The sequence below is a fragment of the Epinephelus lanceolatus genome, chromosome 1, assembly GCF_041903045.1.
Source record: "Epinephelus lanceolatus isolate andai-2023 chromosome 1, ASM4190304v1, whole genome shotgun sequence".
In the NCBI taxonomy this organism is placed as follows: domain Eukaryota; kingdom Metazoa; phylum Chordata; class Actinopteri; order Perciformes; family Serranidae; genus Epinephelus; species Epinephelus lanceolatus.
In genome coordinates, this window is record NC_135734.1 from 17,507,430 (window position 1) to 17,526,686 (window position 19,257).

Consider the following 19,257-nt stretch of genomic DNA (forward strand, 5'->3'; position numbering starts at 1 on the left):
GGGAGACTCACATTTACAGTTTCACTGAGTTTAGCTCATCCAGTAGAATTGAAGTTTGAGGCATCGCTATTTGAGAACTTTCTACTATCAAATATCTCCACTGACTGCTACACTAATTGCAAATTAGCTGTTTTATGTAGAATTACAACGGAAAGATCTTTTTTTTCTCAGATCCCAAACAGTTCACTTTCAAAAGAGCTGAAATGCTGCCCAGTTGTTACAAAACAACAAACATAGACTTAATAAATTAAACAAACTAAGCAAACTAAAGAAATTACCTACAAAAGAAACATTTAATATATCTAATCTAAAAAAACAATTTTCTATAATTATCAAACTCAAAACAAATTAAAACACAATCTAATAAATAGCTCCTACACCTTCACTATGTAATTACGTAAAAAACCTCATCTATCTATGTGCTCATGTCCTCTGATACTGAGTCCATGACAAACCCTGTAATCTACTGTGATCCGTTGTGTTTGTTCAGAGTACAAATGTAAAATTACAAAACCTCTGAATGCAATACAACACATACAGCCTCAGCTGAAGTAGCATACAATTTGAACTCTATAGTGACACAAATTACTTCAACAAAACAACTGGGTGAGTCAAAATAGGGGTAACTGTGTGAGGCATTAGTTTAGAGCTTGAATAATTAATGATGACATTTTTCAACATGTGGCACACATTATGTCATGGTTGTTGCAGTGTCACAAACATCACAGATGTAAGAGTTGACTTTCCCTCAAACATACATTGTTATAGTATGTTGACAAATGCATATATTCACAGATGGTATGGGCAATTACAATTATTATTTATAGTTATTAAGTATCAATGCACTAAACTACACATTTAAAATACATTTCAAGATATTTCAAATAAGCACACACTCATAACAAATCTAAAAGGACACACACTTTAACCGTGTGCATCCCAGACAGCAAAAGCCATGAGTTTTACCTCAGAGGTGCTGGCACTGGTGCTGGGAGCAGGCTGCTCCTCCTGGGGGCTCCTACGGGGCTCTCTCCGCCAGTACAGGTGGTCGTGGAGGGGGGTTGGCACATCACACATCTGTAATGATTGACATGCAGTTCAGGAATAGACTCAACTTCATTCAACACAACTATATTTGACTGAACATTTAATGAATGTGAAAATCCATTCAATTCACAGATAAGCACATAAATAAGCACACTGATGTCTCACTGTTTCCCTTAAATAAACAAGCTATTTTGTACTCTGCATGTAAATGTCAGGGTGTTTTTGTCTTTACCTTTATGTGACATGAGGAAAACTAACTTCACCAAAAAATGGACAACTTTAAAATCATCAAATGAAGCATGAATGAGGGCTACATCCTGAGGAAAATAGACTGAAAGAGAAACCTCTAATGTGTCTTTAAAACAACAATCACTGTGCAATATGCAAGATTATATTTATTATATATTTGCAAACAAGTCTTAAACATTGTCACCATTTGCTTGAAAATGAGCAGTCGGTTCAGCATTTGGCATTGTTACCTCTGTTCTCACATTTCAGTTATTTATACCAACAACTTAACTGTTTATTGTATATTTAATATTTTATTATATTTTACTGAACCAACTCGATTGCATGAAAGCCAGCTTTCGACGCCTCAAGGCTTATATTTCGTGAAGTCGTCGAATAAAATTACTTGAAAATTTTATTTTTATTGGGCGCATCGATTGAATTTAAACCATGAAAGTCTGTGGGGCTGTCAGGTCAAGTTTTCGACGGCTCAAGGCTTAAATTTGGTTAAGTTCTCAAATAAAATGACTATTATAAAGGAAAAAGTATTTTAATCGACGCTTCAACTGAATTTAAGCCATGAAAGTCAGTTTTTGAGGCTCTCGAAGTTTCTAAAGGCTGAAATTCAGTTGAGGCGTCGAAGAAAATTACCTGAAAAACAAATCTTTTTAGAAACAGTTATTTTCTTACAGTCTCCATGATGAAACAGAAAATTAGCTCCACTGGTGTCCTCTTTTCGGTGGTCACTTGCTCAGTTTTTAGGAATTGTCGAGTGAATGTTTCTCCTCTAAAGTCTCAGAGTGAAATGATGAATTTGATAAGTGTCTTGTATTTATACAGTTTTGGTCGGACTCCATGGCAACCAGCTTCATATGTCATCACTAAAAGGACACTGATAATCTAACGGGACTGACTAATTTAAAGTATTGTTACATTCTTTTAAAAAATAACAATTTTTCAAAAATAACACCTGTGTTTTTGTTTAAAACAGTAGCTAAGTTAGCTGGTAAAGTTGTTAGCTGCAGCTAGCTCTTTTTTTGTGGTTAGCCATTTTATAAAGAATTTATAAAGCAGGTTTACCTGGTAGCTGCTTCAGTGCAGCACATCTGTCACCTTCATCTTTAATTTGGTGTTGGATAGTGTAGCTCAGGAAACACAAGAAAACCAGTGGGATAAAGCCGTAAAAGGCGTTAGATGAGCTAGAGTTCTCATCGTCACGTGACAGGTGCAGTGATGCTGTTCAATGTGGCCTCAGCAGTAAATAAATGTAATACAGGATCAGTGACTGATAAGTTGCTCCTGGTGTTAAGCTAAAAGTGTATACACAAGAACTGAAGTAGCTACTAGCTAAATGTACTAAAAGTCATAAGGTGTTCAGTTGGGAGCAAATGGGGGCAGACAGAACTGCATTAAAAGTAATAGTGGACTAGTTGGATTGATATTGGAGTATGGCTGTGAAGTATATGGATCAACAGCAAGCACAATAGGTAATAATCAACACGAGGCTTTGAGATTATGTACAGATGCATTTAGAACAATCCCAGTAGCAGCATTACAGGTGGAAATAGGTGAAATGGCATTAGAAATGAGAAGGATACAGCTATCAGTGAACTACTGGGTTAATTTACAGGACCATTATCAAGATCACAAGACACTTCAACCGTGTTGGGAAAAGGAGAGGAGGGAAACAGTGACAAAAAGCAACAGATCCTTCAGCCTAACAGTGCCATTGCCAGCAATTCCACCTTGGATAGCCTATATCCTGATGCCTCAGTAGATTTGACACTATTAGAAAAGATAGCTATTATACAGATTAAGTATCTGAGACAAATTACTATTATAGAGAAGCTATGTTTTTTCATTCAAATTTATTTATTGTAAATACTAGACGCCCTGATCCACACACCAGCTGGTGGCGGTAATGCACCAAAACGTGGTTTGCCAACCGCCACTAAACCTCAAAGACGAAGAAGAAGCAGGAGCAGAAGTTGTAGATAGCTACATCTTCTTGTGCCCTAAAATGTCTAAGTTACAGCAGCTGAAACTCTTTGTCAATGAGCGACTAACAGCGGCAGCAGAGGAAATCTTCGGCGCTGTGGAAAGGACCATATTAGAGTATCATAATGATATTTATCTGTCAAAGAAGAGTAAAGAATGCGTGCAGCTAGTGGTAGCTGAAAGTGTGATGCAGGATGAGGTGGAGGTGTTCACAGCAGGTTGGTCATACTTGTTTGTTATTATTGTTTTAGTAAAGAGTGTAATGTTAATTAATGACTGCTAGGTCTGTCATTAGAGAAACATTTGATATTAGAGTCAGACCTGAAATTACAGTAACTACAGTGGTGTATTTTTATTATTTGCCTGTATTTGTGTGTCACAGAAGCTTCCCCATTATATGCTTTTTACTGGACAGAAAATTATTAATCAAAGTATTGCCCTTTTGCTGTCTACCAAAATACATTGCTCTATCCACCTTAATCCATGATAACAGTGCCAGGTAAATACCTGGATGTTTCTGTGTCTTCTTTCCAGTCTCTAAATGTGAGGTGCAGGGTCCTCCCTTTGTGTTTATTTTTTATTTGTACAATAATGTTGAAAATGATTTATCGAGATATGCAGTATTTACATAGATTACATTAGATTCACAGTATAGTACATGTAGTAGTGTATTAGTAATGTTAATACACGGAAAAACAAATATTTAAACGCAACACTTTTGTTTTTGTTCCCATTTTATGCACACAAATTTTGGTTGCAAATTTGCACATCTGTCTTAATTAACACTTCCCCTATCAGAGAAAATCCATCCACCTGGCAGGTGTTGCATATCAACATGTTGATTATCATTAATACACAGGTGTGCCTTGGGATGGCCACAGTAAAAGGCCACTCTAAATGTGAAGTTTTATTTAAAAAAAAAAAAAAAAAAAGACATTTATTTCAAGTGAAGTTTTATTTTTAAAAAAAAGACATTTATTTCACATGACTAGTGCTACAAAAGTGCATTTTTTGGTCAGTATCTGGTGTGACACCATTGGCCTCACACAGTGCTACACATTGTTACTGGATATTGGCAGGATTTGGAACGCACTGTTGTAAAGGCTGATCCAGAGTATCCCAAGCATGCTCAATGGATGACATGTCTGGTTAGTATGCAGGCCGTGCAACAACTGGGATGTTTACAGCTTCTAGAATTGTGTACAGATCTTTGCAACATGGGGCTGTGCATTATCATGCTGCAACATGAGGTCATGGCAGCAGATGAACGGCATGACAGCGTGTCTCAGGATATCGCTGCACATTTTTTTCAGTGTGAATCAACATATGTCTTTCTCATTGTATCCCCAGTTTCCCAGGAAGTCAGCATGTCTGAAGCAGAGGCCTCCACACAGCCATCACATGGTGAACACTGTCAGGTGTTGGTGAAGCAAGAAACATCAGGTCTAGAATGTCCTGAGCCTCGGGAACACTGGCTCAGTGAGGACGAAGGGAAACTGCAGGACCTGTTAGAAAGTGATGCTGTTGCTTGTATGAAGTATGAACAGAGCACTGAGTCATCTTCTTGCAGTCAGACCCAAACTGTGGCCAGCAGAGAGGGGGATCTTCTTCCTGGCGCTCCAACTGAGTGGATAAAAACAGAGCAGGAAGTGGATGGCTGCGGAGGGTCAGATTTCTTGCAGCCTCTCTTGTCAGAAAGGGGAGATGGGTGTTATCCCAGTGATCCCAGCTTGAACATCAAAAAACAGACAAACCAGACAACTTTTTGTTGTCAGCTGTGTGGAGAATCTTTCCACCACAGGAGTTCATTAATGATGCATGTTGAAACTCATGCAAACGATACAGCCATTCTCTGTCCTTTAAACCAAGCAACATCTGCAGGAAGTGATACTGAACCTTTAGAAACAAACAAGGAGGACAATCTTTGTTCCATCTGTGGCAAAACATTTAGCAGAAGGTCCCATTTAAAAAGGCACGCGCTGATTCACACAGGACAGAAACCACACTGCTGTAAAGAATGTGGCAAGAGATTCGCACGACTTGAATGTCTGAGGATACACACGAGGATCCACAAAGTGGAGAGGCCGTACGCATGTTATGTCTGTGGGAAAGGATTCAGGCAGAGGAGCAACATGGTGTGTCACATAAGAACACACACAGGAGAGAAACCCCATCGCTGTGGCATCTGCTCCAGACCGTTTGGATATAAGAAGGACATGATCAGACACATGCAAGTCCATGCAAAGAAGACGTGAAATCTCAATTTGAGGTTTCATTCATAATCATGGAAAAATCAGCTCTTGTTGATGTACTCTGGGGTCCATCTTCTTGTTTGCTTTATTTTGGCTTTGGATAAGTGACCATATGTAGACATTGTGACATCACATCTGCATATTTTAAATGCTATATTAAATTTTGTCATAGAAAATGTTACACTGGGCGTTGGTAGTGTAGTGGATAGTGCTGGCGCCCCATGTACAGAGGCAATGCCTCGCTGCAGTGGTCACAGGTTCGACTCTGGCTTGCAACCTTTTGCTGCATGTCAACCCCCACTCTCTCTCTCTCTCTCTCTCTCTCTCTCTCTCTATCTCTCTCTCTCTCTCTCTCTGTCACCCCATTTCAATCTGTCCTGTCCATTAAAGGCAAAAAGCCCAAAAAAATAATCTTTAAAAAAAAAAAGTTACACTGATAATTGATAATAAAAATATAATAGAACAGGATATGACTCCTTTGTGCATCACATGAAAACCCCATGAAATAAACTGTCCATTTATTTTACATTTAGATTAATAAAAAATAGTTTTTACAATTATTAAAAAGGTTGCCCAGTAAGTGATGGGTATGGATACGAAACCAGAGTTCTGCACCGCCATCTCCTCACCGTCCTGTCGACTCCCCTCTGAGGACATTCTGGTTCATTACCACACACAGTGTTTCCTGTCAAAACTTTGTCTGCTGTAAGCTGTTTTTCTATGGCAACAGATAGAGGCACTGAATCGTGAAGCTGGTTATCAGCTGGCTCTGTTAACTGGGTTTTCTAATTTAGCTATATGTGTATTGACATGAGAAAGGCAGTCAGTTTAATTGCAGCCAGCATCACATGCAGCTTCAACAGTTTATTGAAGCAAAGTCCCTGTATGTCTGTTTTAAAGGCATTAAACACTGATGCTTTTAAGAACCTTGACTTTAGCACTTTTGAAAAAGTGTTATTTTGGCAGCAGTTTCATCTGTCAGTATGGTCTACAGCCATGCCAGCGGCTCTGTAAGGCTGTACTTGGGACACACACACACACACACACACACACACACACAAAGCAGTCATTTGAGCTAAATACTCACATTAGCATGCACATATTGACGGCGGTGATTTTTTTTTTAGCAGGTTTAATGTTTTACATCTTAGTTCTGCATGTTAGCATGCTAACACTTGCTAATTTGGAGTGAATACAAATTACAGCTGAGGCCGATTGGTATTTTGGGAAGTTTTTCGGGTAACCCAAAGTACTGGACAGACAGAAATTTTGACCTTGTGATGGCATGAGATGAAAAGAGGATCACCAAATAATTACAACTTATCATGTGGGGGATGAACATGTGCATCAGATGTTGTGGTAATATATTCAACAGGTGTTCTGACATTTTAACTACAACTATGAACCTTATCACTAAAATCAATAGGATGAATCCCTTGAGCCCATTTTTTTCAGAGGTAATCTGATCGTATTTCGACTATCGGATTGGATCAATTCTGTAAAACGGGTTGATCAAAAAAAAAAAAAAAAAAACAGGAGTCTGAGATAAGATTAGATCATGTAATCCAGTCTTGGTTTTGGACTGGATCAAACCCTCAGTATGTGTTGTTTAATATGTTTTAGTAGGACTGGGATGCTTTTGATCCAAAAACATCAGGACGATCCTGATTTTAGCAGAAGGATGGATTCTGGGTGGATTTCAGGAGCAAAATGTAATTAAACTTTTACATTGGTCAAATATACAAACATTTATTTAGATTATCCACTCGATCTGTTTAATAGTTGCTGTGTTACAGTAAATATTACATAATAAATAATACATTTTTTGATTTTAGAAATCAAGTGTTGCACACTCCATTTACAAGAAATGCATACAGGGCCAGAGTGTGTGACACTTGCTTTCTATAATCAAGTCCACTGTCAGTGATCAGCACCTCGTGATAATTGTCTGTGTGCATTACTTTCAAGAAAGGACCTATCATGACTGCCATCACCAGAGCAGCTAATTATTCAGTTTTTAATAAAGTTTAGCAGTCACAGATACTTGCTGTGTAATTCATGGGCTTTACTCTTCACTTGATGGGGTAAACAATATCTAAGAATGTCTGATAATCTAAAAAACAATTACTATGATATTCCTGTGCAGATAAATAGGTTTACAAATAAGTAATTGTAACAGACAGGGTAAAGGTGTCTTGCAACAATGAGTGATGTCAAGTGAAATGTAAGGTCAGTGGTTAAAATGTGTGAATGCAGTTTTTACACTTGCTGTGCCACAGATATTCACAGTCCAGTCCAGCAGATGGCAGTATGACCCATTTCACTCATTGTATCCTCACTAAAGGCTGGCACAGTCCACACCACACACAACCTACACGCAGACAGCTCACTGTCAGGCTGCAAAATGGCCAACGCCACGCTTCAGTCGTTCAACGTCTTTCTGACGGAGAGATTGACCGCAGCTGCGGTAGACATCTACGGATTCGTTGAGAAGACAATAATAGACTACCAGGAGGAGGTGTACCAAACCAAACTGGAGAACCAGAGGCTGCAGCGGCTGCTGGATCTGGTCTACAAACCAGAGATAAGACTGCACAGGGCAGGTATGTGTCTCAGTCTGCACTACACCTTACCGTGGGTCAGTTAGCTAACCGTATGATTAACCACCTACTAAACCCCATCAGGTAACTAACACCGTGTGAAGTTAGTTAACGGCTTTGTATTAGCTACATACAGCTATGTTAGCAAGCCATGCTAGCTAACGTTACTGTTTCCTAGCTAACAGGTCAGACCAAACATTTCCCGTCAGTTTTCAAAATACAACTTTATGTGTACGTGCTATGTAGTAACATTAAAATATTTATAATATTCGTCGTAGCAAGACACTGTGGCAGCATGAAAAACAAATTTGCTGTCTTGTAAAATTCAGCACATTTTAATACTTTTGAAAAGCTATATGTAGCTAACCTCAGGAAGTTGTGGTAAGTTAGGCTCAACGCAACACGACACGCCAAATCTACTTACAAAAACCTGTTAATTCAGGGCGGCTTTATCTATCAGGATATATATGTAGTACTTGGAGAACACAAATATTGATAATAGATATTTGAAGGATACAGTGGTAAATTCGGCATACATTTGATCCGCTTAATAGTTCCCAGCTTTATTGAATCACTGTTTTAATTTGTCACTTCTCTCTCTTCACTGAAGTTGTGGTGAGACAGGGCACACAGGTAGGCTGGTGGGTGATGACTGCCCTTTGTTCTCACCACTGATACAGAACCACTAATGGTACCTTTTGTATGTTTAAAAAAGGTAGATGAATTTGTTCAGTTTATAAAAAATGAACACACATTGTAAGTTGATTTATTGCGTTAAATACATGCTTTCTTTTAGCCTTGTTCATATAGATGTCATGTCAGTAACATGAAAAGCACCTCAGGATAGACCCAATTATATATATGGTCATCTTATATCTGCATGACCGTAAGTCACCAGTAACACTTAAAGCTCCTGTCTTGCAAGTAGGGGAAAAGCATAACGTTGTAAGTTAAATAATATAGAGACAGCTGTTTTCTCTATATTAAAATTAATTGTGAGTTATATTGTTTTATTCCTGATTAAATGAAATATTGCCTATAAGCTCAAAAGGCTCTGTATAAGACATTCAGAACATCAATATAGCAGAAAACAGCTATTTGCTGTGTAAAGATATAGTGGAGTAATGACATTTTGAGCAGAGAATGAAGTCATGCTCCCTCTGTGTTTGTTGTAATCCGAGCTTCTCTGGTTTGTTGTGGTCACGCCTGCATGTTAGTGCATGTAAGTCCCTTTGCGTGTAACCCCCTAACTAGCTAATCGGCACTACTCAGCACTGCACTCAAACAGCAGTTATGGGTGGTTACTACTCATGACGGCAACTGCGTCTTCGTGAAAGCATAGCACCCACCCTCTGGTTCCTCCCCAGGTTCACACCGTTAGCTCTGTCAGTACTGTTGCTGTTGATAGCACTGTTCTCACTGTTAGCACCGTAAGCTACTGTTAGTCACCTCCTTTGTTGAGAACCATGTGCAGACAATCCTGCCCAGACTCTGAATCCTCTGAATGTTGTATACAGCTCCTTTAATACTCACCAATAGGACACCATTAGTGTTACCATAAATTCCGAGGTTGCATGCAAGGTGCATGTGGACGGGCTGCGTAAATGCATTTTCATACTAAGCTTAAAACAATGTGAACATTTTGTTAAAGGTGAGCATGTGTTAATGAATTTGTTAAAACACTATCTTGATGTGATGGCACATACTGTAACTTACGGCTGGGTGATACAGCAACATGAGAATGATCTCAATATAATTTTCCTCTAGAGAGATAAAATACTTTATTAATTCATGCCACCCATCATTTAACAGCTGAAGACAGAGTAGTAGTAGTAATACTAGGTGTGGTAGGGATGTGGAGTTATGCAACCAAGATGTAGTTTGTTTATAGCCCAACATTAGCTTTTTACTTCAGGCGATCATAAACTTGTGTTTGCCACAGAGCATAATTTCTGCAGTAATCCAAAATACAATGGAAATATCCAGTAGGCTTTTTGATGAGGGAATCAGTGCAAAGATCACTTCCACATCTGCCTACAAAAAAAAAATGGAGGTAGTTTTATTAAAATTGTTTTGAATCTACCTCAGATTTGTGAAATAATCTACTTTTTGCCAAATGTTGTCAGGTTTTGACAATAAATAATAGTTTAAACCACAATTAAGCATCTGGTTTCTTTAAGATCAGGAGCAAAAATCCCCCATTTGAACTTGAAACAAATTATGATTTGACATTCATCATGATAATCATTGTTATCCTCTGATATGAAAACTTTAATCATGATATTTTCAGCTAATCACCCAGCCCAACTGTTAACTGCATTTTGGATCTCTTTTGTAATTTCCTGCTTGGAAACCATAACCAGGGACCTTGTATTTTTCTGGTGTCATTATAATATAGCCTGAGTGAATGTGGAGTTGGCTTAACTCCCAGTCATTCTCTATGAGTGGGTCGCCAAAAGCATGTTGGGATTATGGGAGAAAATAAAGTCATTGACCTGGAGGGGTGAAACAAAGCCGCGCAGTATCTGATCACACCTGGGATCCTTTGTGTATTAGTTAAATATAGCTTAAATTAGCCAACCTATTTCACTTGTGAACCCCCACTACAAAACTCATGGATGCAGCAGAGATGATGTGTCCACCCACACGGGGCTAATGCCAGGTTCATGTTATATCAGAGAAATCGGACTTTTGAGTTTCTGACTTTAAACTAGCTTTCACATCATCGTCTGAGTCGTAATTACTGTCATCTTATGTATTTTAATCCTCACACGAACAAGTCTGTCATACAGCTGTCTTGATGAAGTGAAACCTTGCAAGTTGTTTACATGGGAATCTTTCTCATGTCTTCCATCCATCCCATATGACATGAGCGCAGTGTGAGTGTGAGCAGCCCTGAATTGTAAATTTTTCCACACAGTGTAATTGTGCGACACCTTGAAGAAGAAGTGAAATTCAGCCTTAAAACCGGTAGGAGCTTTAAGGGTACTCAGAGCACACAGACTCCCGCCAAGGCCAGTAGTCCAGTCTTCTATGATATGCAGATCTGTCCCAGAGTGCTGCTGCTTTCGGTATGTTCAAGCAACTAAATATGTAGGTTTCCCCAGAGAAACACTGGTGCCTATGAACGTGGCTTGTCATCATAATTTTACAATTGTCCTATCACAAATTAACTTAATTACCGACTACTGAAGACATAAGTCATTTAGTCCGGAAAATGCCCCATCTTACAATGTAAACAAAAGTGAAAAATAAGCTTGTGTATCCGCCTTATGATTTTGATCTGCTCCAAACTTTAATGGATTCCTCCTCGGCCAGTGTTGCACCCTTTCACCAAGTTTAATGGAAATGAGTCCAGTAGTTTCTCTGTAATCCTGCTGACAAATGGACAAACAAACAAGCAAACAGAACTGAAAACATAGTCAGCATGGCAGAGGTTATAAAGTCCGACATTAATGTGACAGCAGCATTAAATGGAGCCATTTGCTCAGGTACCTTGCTATGTGATAACCTCCTCCTGTGTGGCGATGATCACTTCAATTTCTTTCATAAAGTCAGTTCACATTTGAGATGAGCTCATATTGCTTATGTGCTTTAGTTGTGTGAGCTTGCATCACATGCACTCTGTTGTGATTTCTAATGTTTGGCGTGCTGCAAGTGCATTTTTACTAAAGTTCTACTCACTGTTTTCAACCCGTAACTTGCATTGATTTCTCTGCTGCTGTTAAGAGGAGCATCATCGCTGGGGATCATTCAAGTTTCCCCATCGTCTAGTTCATGTGTGATCAGAGAAGTGATTTTTCTGGCTGCTACCAAAAACATTTTCCTATCCACTGTTACAGATGCAAGGCAGATCGATTTGCCCACACCAACACAGGAGGTTTGTGCTCAGGAGCAGCAGATACAGAAGAACTGTATTCCCAGTGAGGCCAACGAGGAGCCCGTCATCCTGCCCATTAAAGAGGAACTGACCGAGCTCTGGACCAGGGCTGGGGACACACCTGTATGTTCAACATACAGCAACGTTACAGACACACCAACTCAGATAGTCAGAGGTGGAAAGCATGAAGACAATGAGATGCCAGATGACCTAACGCAAGTTGTGACAGTTGGAGAGCATGGCGAATACGATGTGCCAGACAGCCTTACTCAAGTTATGGAGTATGAGGTGCCGTCACAGGATGACGAGCCGTCACCATCATTTGAAGACATGCCAGCATACACAAAAAGGAACAACCTGTTCTTCTGTAATATTTGCTGTCAGCCTTTTCTGAAGAAGTTCGAGTTAAAATTGCACCTTTCAACTCATGCAGCAGCAAGTTTACCAGATCCCACCAACAAAGCGTTCACCTGCTTTGTCTGTGGTCGAGCAACAGAAACCAGGAGGCAAATGGTCCTCCACATGAAAACACACACTGGCGAGAACCCATTTGGCTGTCACATTTGTGGCAACAGATACAAAGTGAAAGGTTATATGAAAGAGCATTTGAGGACTCACACTGGAGAACGGCCCTTCACCTGCTACATCTGTGGGAAAAGCTTCAACAGATCCTCGACCATGAGTAAACACGCACGCATCAAACACAGGGAGAGCATGCCATTCAAGTGCCTGCGGTGCAGCCAGTGTTTCCCCCTGCTCGTTCTGTTAAAACGGCACACGAGGACGACCCACAGCATCACCGTCTCTGTATAAAATGCTGCTGCAGCAATGCTAATATTGACTACTGTTTTAAGTTCAGATGTTAGACTGAGTGTGATGGTGATGGCTTCTTTGTCGTTTATCTCTTATGATTTTATGTTTGTTGAAGTTGCAGCTGACATGTTTCCCCAAATTAGCACTAATATAACTTCTCATACAGATGCTCCTGATGAGTCACTGTAATCTGCTTCAGATCTAATGCGTAACACACTCAGCAGCTATATACTGAAACACTCAGTGTACTGAGCAGTTAGTCAACTGCTGGACCTTGACAAGTGTTTAAAGCTACAGGTGCAAATAAAATGTGTCTCAAGGGCTTTTACTCTCTCACAAAATCAGCTTTTCACAGTGTGTTTTTCAACTTTGTTACAGACTGTTGTACGTCCTTAAAATCTGCCTTTAATTCATATGTGACTTGTTTTTTTTTGGCTTGTAATACATTGCCTGTAGTGTACTGTTTTAGAAAATGTAATGCCAATAAAGTTATAGTACATTTGATTACTGCTACAGTTTTTTGTATCATGTGTTTGGTTGTGGTTGTGTACTTGTGTGTGTTTGAGTGTGTGTATCTGTCTGTCCACAGCTGTCTTGCAAACTACTGGACCAGTCAGTCTCACTTCTTCTGTATGAAGCAGAATCAGAATCAGCTATATTGGCCAAGAACGTGTACATACAAGGAATTTGACTGCAGTAGACCTGCTCTCAGTGTACCAGTATTGACTTAAGTTCTCAAAAATTAGACAAGAAAGTGGAATATACAAAAAAAAATATACGTCAGATATACAAAATATACAAGTCTATGAGGTAAAAATAGAGCAAAGATGCAAGTGTCATTTGTCCTGCCACTCTGTTAGTTCATCAGAGCAACAGCCGGGGGGAAGGAACTGTCTTTGTGACGGGTAGTTTTGGTAAACAGTGCCCTGTAGCGCCTACCAGAGGGGAGGAGTTTAGACAGTTTGTGTCCGGGGTGTGAGGGGTCTACAGTGATGTTTCTTGCCCATTTCCTGAACCCTTGACTGGTACAGGTCTTAGATGGAGAAAATATCAGTCCCAGTAATCCTCTCTGCAGACCCGATTGTTCATTGCAGTCTGTTCCTGTCCAGTTGGGGGGCAGATCCAAACCAGACGGTGATGGATGTGCAGAGAACAGACTAGATTATGGCGGTTTAGAACATGACCAGCAGTTCCTGAGGCAGGTTGAGCTTCCTGAGCTGTTGCATGAAGTACAGCCTCTGCTGGGCCTTTTTCCGGACAGTGTCTATGTGGGAGGTCCACTTCAAGTCCCTAGAGATTGTGGTACCCAGAAACCTGAAGGGGTCCACAGCAGACACTGCTGCTGAGGATGGTGAGGCGGGACAGTGTAGGGAGGCTTCTCCTTAAGTCCGCTGTCATCTCCACAGTCTTGAGCGGGTTCAGCTCCAGGTTGCTCTGACCGCACCAGAGGACCAGCTGCTGTGCTGACTGCATATTTTTGAGGCACATACCAATATCGATACTTAAGAGTTTAGAAAACATATTGGCAGATGTTCACTTGGCCTAAGCATGAACATTTTTATGAGGATTCCTTAAATTGACTTATTAAAGTGCAAATTAAAAGCTGCTGAGGATCTTTTTTGTTGCAGACTGTATGTAATTTTACTACTCACCTTGATGCTGTGATGCAGATGTGAACTCCAGGTTGTGTTAGCAAACTGTTTCTTCACAGTTGGGTGCAGTTACAGGTGCGACAGATCACACTTTTCATCACACCTCTCTGGGATGCTGATTGAAATCAAATGATGTGTGGGTGATAGTTTGCTCTCAGTCTTGAGAGATCTAGTGCCTCTGAGACTTAGGAAAGGTTATATTTATACTGTGCATGCAAGAAGGTGGTTACATGGCAAGACAAAACACTACATGCATCCTTTTCACTCCTTAAATGATGACAAGTCCTCCAACCCATTCGACCACAGAGGTTGTTTGTTCACCCTCTAATATGACCCACAGGAGCGTGTCCTAAATTAGCACACCTTCCAGTAGATGACAGAATAGCTTGTATATAACTGTTAACAATCAATTTTAAACATGTGGTTAACATTGTGAAACAGTTGCAGTTGCACCAAAACTACATGGTTACGTTTAGGCAGCACCTTGGTTAAGTTTAGAAAAAAGATCATGGCTTGGCTTAAAATAAGTACATGACTTACTAACTTCATGTGAAGCGACAGCCCGGCTCTGAGGCAGCGACAAAGATGGGAGACAAGACTAGTTTTTACCGTGCAAAAATAATGTATTTATTTACAACAGATAATCAAACTAAGGTAAACGTGAAAGTCAATAATCAGTAGTGTAAGCATGTGTGGATGTGTGGAAATGTATGGCGAGAACAACAAAACAAACAGCAGCAGCAGCCCGCTGCTCCGACCAGACCAGCAAGAGAGAGATGACAGGCAGGAGGGGAGCTTTTAAGAGCCCACACAGGTGTGGCACATACGTCATACGTGACATACTACCACACACTAAGTTACATTGTTAAAATAACTCAGTGGTGACTTTTGCTTTCACACAGGACATGAACACAGGCCCTTGTTGGACCCATCCACCTCCTCTACTTCCAATTACAAGCGGACCTTGTCACACTTTAGTACGTCACCTGACTTCCTCCTTTGCTCCCCTCGTATTTACTGCAGCCACTAAAGGTCACTGCCCAACAATAATATAAATATCAGCAGTAATTGCTGCTTGTACAAACAACCTATGTGGTCATATTGTGGAGGAGGACAGTCTTTAAAATGAAACAGTAATGGACTGTCATTGGGATGTTTTTGTATAACACACATACACAAAAAAAGTTTCTTGTTCAAAGCTCTTCTGAGTTGCATAGACCAGTTTTCCACTCTTGACTGCTTTGCCCCTTCATGAAGTGATGTGACTGAGGCAACTGATCAAAACTATCTCAAAGGTAAAATTCCTGATGGGTGTGGATTGATGGGAGCACTGTTTTGGGACTGACAACTGTGATGTGTAACGCACTCCTGTCTTCATCCTTGCAGATGCCAAACAGCCAACTGTACCAACATCTGCGGAGGAGATTCCCCCTAAACAGCACGAGTGGGGCCCGGCTGTGTGCGAGGACGAGCCAGGACCCTCGCAGCTTAAAGAGGAGCAGGAGGATCAGAAGGACGAACTGTGGATCAACGGGATCGGGGAGCAACCTTCAGCAGAGGACAGCGACGACGGGGACGCCTTGACGAAAGAGCTCATTAAAACAGTGCAGCAGTTAGAAGACTGTAGAGCAGCAGAGGAGAGCCGAGAGCCAACGCAGACCCCTGCAGAGGACCCAAAGCACTCTGAAGAGAAGACGAGCACCACCTTGTACCGCTGCCACATATGCAACTACATATTCACCAAAAAAACTGTGCTTACATGGCACCTCAAGACGCACGAAAGCAAGTCACACGACAGCAAGGGAAACTTTGACTGTCACATATGTGGTAAACACATACCCTGTCAGAGCAATCTGCAGAACCACATGAGAGTGCACACAGGAGAGAGACCCTACAGCTGCCATTTCTGCGGCAAGTGTTTTAAACTGAAAGGACACATGACAGAACACATAAGAACTCACACAGGAGAGAAGCCTTTCAGTTGTCACATCTGTGACAAATCTTTCAACAGAGGCTCAACTCTGAGGAAACACGTTTTAGCCAAACATAAAGAGGAGCGACCATACAAGTGTGGGGACTGTGACGAGTTATTTACTGAAAGGCTGCTGATGAAGAGGCACATGAGAAAAGTTCATGGAGTCAAACTGTCCACGAGTCAAAGTCCTGCCTAGAACTTTAGAACAGACGCCATTATTGATGCATGTTCAATATAGTCTTAAATCTGAGTAGAGAACAAGACTAGGTATCTTTTGAAATGTTTCAGTATTAGTGCCAGTGAGTTTTGGTACCAGAACAATACTTTTTTTTTTTCAAAATATTGCTTTAAAGATTTTGATTACACTATACTAAAAAAAATCATTTTTTGGCCCAGATGAAGCCAAACTTCTCAAGTGTTGAATGTTGTCTTACACAAACAGCCATACAAGAACTTTGCCGAAATGAAATTCAATCTAGAATTGCCAAAAAAAGTATTTAAAGGCGATAGTTTGACTGAGACAAGGGGGAAACAGTGGGCGTGTTTCTTTTCAAAGTTAAAAAATACATCTTGTTCAGGAACAAACTGTAGTTTGTTGATATATAATGGAGCATATAGATATTACGATACATTAAGGGTCACCTGTGTAGGATTTAGTGGCATCAAGTGGTGAGGTTGCAGACTGCAACCAAATGAAACTTCTCCTGTGTCCCAAGTCTTTAGAACTATGGTGGAAAACATGAATGACTCTATTTAAGAGTCAGTCTTTCATTTGTCCGTTTTTGACTACTGCAGAGCAACATGGCGGACTCTATGGAAGAGGACCCGCTCTGTATAAACAGCTCATTCTAAGTTAACAAAATACAACAATTCTTAGTTTTAGGTGATTATAAACTAATAAAAACATAGGTATGGATACTGTATTTTAATTTCTGCCAATATATCCACCTTATTCCTACACAGTGGACCTTTAAACAGCTGGCTATGGAAGTGCTGATTGGTGTGTTATTGAACTTTGGACACAGCCAGGCTAGATGTTTGTCCTTGCTTCCATTCCTTATGCTAAGCTAGGCTAACTGTGCCCTGGCTCTAGCTCCATGCTCAACACACAGAAATGATATTGTGATATAAAGTCAAACTATTCCTTTGAATCAGGAGTTATCTGATAGAAGAACAAGTAAATACGGTTCTGAATCTAATTGATTCCAACCTTTGGTATGTAGGAGCTCACGATACAGACAGTTTGGTCGTTACCAGGAATGTGTTGAGGTTCATTGAGCCCTTGTAGAGACTTAGAAACATAAAAACAGACAATGGAGAGCTATCTGTTCTCTACAAAGGCAGGGGCCATGTGATTCCCTATGCTACAGAATACTGGAGGATTTTTAGGACTGCCTTTCTTAAAAAAAACTGGACCACTTATGTGCTGGACATTTCAGTTCCGTAACATTTCCTCTGTGTTTATAACCTCTGATGAACATTAAAATGAACCACCAGAATTTCATTCTGCAGCCTGAAAAACACTACTAAAGAAAGTTAAACAGATGTTCATTTAGGTAGTAGCAACCCTTTAAATTCAATCTGCTTTTCTAAGTCTAATTATTGTGCACCATTATGATAGTAACATGTACACCTGTGTTACATCGTCTGTCAACTAGTGATACCTTTGTTGTACTGTACAGTTGTTTTATATATTTATATATATTGTACATAGGTGGATTTTGTTTTCTTTTGCCAAAATTCAGTCATACCTGCTGAATCTGTTGTAAACCAGTGATGTGAACATAAAGAAATGAAGCTAAAAAGAAATACATTCAGGTGTGAAAATGTATAGCAAAAATACATCATTGTCATCTTTTGTTTTGTTTTTCTGCATCACATATTTGAGTTATATAGCAGTTCAGGAGTAACCACAGTTTTTGGAAAGGATTTAGACTTTCTCAAAGCAACAAGGGGGACAAAAGATGGAGAATGAACAAGAGCTGCTGGTAACATTACTATACGTGTCTGGTGGACTCAAAGTAATAAAGAGGCTAACTTTATGGCTTCTTGGTCAGTGGGTACATGGTGCTCCTCTCTTACAGCCACATCTTGTAATTTAAAATCATGAGAAGTCTGGGTGTTTATATAAAAATCTGGCCTTTGCAGCTTTTATCTGCACCTTGAAAACTGCTACTCTGCTGGAAATAGGTTTGTAGATACAGGTTTCCATGCATTAGTCACATAACAGGGTAGACATCCACCATCTTTTCCTAAAATTGGGTAATCAAACTCCACAGAAAAGCTTTTATATCAAAGCAGGACATCAAATACAGGCCATGTAGAGAGTATTTTCCCAGCTTTTAGCACATAAAATTACTCTCTGTGGTTGCACCTAAAAATATTAGCTCCTGAGTCCTTTGGACTGGAGCAACTATTTACACAACAATAAACCAATAACTGATACATATTACTTTTTTTGCTAATCAACAATTACTGGTTATGACTATGAAAATCAGGTGGACTTCGGTGAGGAAAATACTGAAGTGTTTCCTCAGTGTAATAAGTTAACTTACAGCCAAACAGCACCAGGTCTGCCTTGGTGATGACCGTTAGCTGTGGTGCTGTTATCCACTCGAGTGAAACTGTAGAAAGTCCCTCAGTTGTTACTGTCATGTGAAATACTTGCGTCTGTTTGTTTGACAGCAGCAACTCACATCACTCTTTTTTTCTCAGCTGCTATGCTAATAAAATCACTCACAGCCACAGGCAGTCTGCAGTGCTGAAGCCATATAAACCTGCCATTCAATTTTAAGTATTTCTCTGCATCATT

At 40.0% G+C, this 19,257-nt stretch overlaps 2 protein-coding genes across 3 annotated transcripts; both read left to right on the plus strand.

The window, feature by feature from the left end:
- Positions 1–3,247: 3,247 nt before the first annotated feature.
- On the plus strand, positions 3,248–6,166 carry LOC117257411 (uncharacterized). The gene is made up of 2 exons (XM_033627589.2): positions 3,248–3,491; positions 4,624–6,166. The coding sequence occupies exons 1-2, from the start codon at positions 3,296–3,298 to the stop codon at positions 5,526–5,528; spliced, it is 1,101 nt and encodes a 366-aa protein (XP_033483480.1). The 5' UTR covers positions 3,248–3,295; the 3' UTR covers positions 5,529–6,166.
- A 1,566-nt stretch (positions 6,167–7,732) lies between these two features.
- LOC117256434 (uncharacterized) lies at positions 7,733–18,680 on the plus strand. Of its 2 annotated transcripts, none has more exons than XM_033625853.2 (2): positions 7,733–8,128; positions 15,857–18,680. In XM_033625853.2, the coding sequence occupies exons 1-2, from the start codon at positions 7,930–7,932 to the stop codon at positions 16,639–16,641; spliced, it is 984 nt and encodes a 327-aa protein (XP_033481744.1). In that variant the 5' UTR covers positions 7,733–7,929; the 3' UTR covers positions 16,642–18,680. The 2 variants fall into 2 exon arrangements, with proteins under 2 accessions (XP_033481744.1, XP_033481743.1); XM_033625852.2 differs by lacking the exon at positions 15,857–18,680 and adding an exon at positions 11,968–13,322 and having other exon boundaries at positions 7,858–8,128.
- Positions 18,681–19,257: the final 577 nt, after the last annotated feature.

Bases quoted from the DNA above. Each gene is read 5' to 3' on its own strand.
- LOC117257411 (XM_033627589.2), top strand. From the start codon at position 3,296: ATGTCTAAGTTACAGCAGCTGAAACTCTTTGTCAATGAGCGACTAACA. The intron at 3,492-4,623 runs GTTGGTCATACT...TTGTATCCCCAG, and splicing joins GGTGGAGGTGTTCACAGCAG to TTTCCCAGGAAGTCAGCATG.
- LOC117256434 (XM_033625852.2), top strand. From the start codon at position 7,930: ATGGCCAACGCCACGCTTCAGTCGTTCAACGTCTTTCTGACGGAGAGA. The intron at 8,129-11,967 runs GTATGTGTCTCA...CCACTGTTACAG, and splicing joins GATAAGACTGCACAGGGCAG to ATGCAAGGCAGATCGATTTG.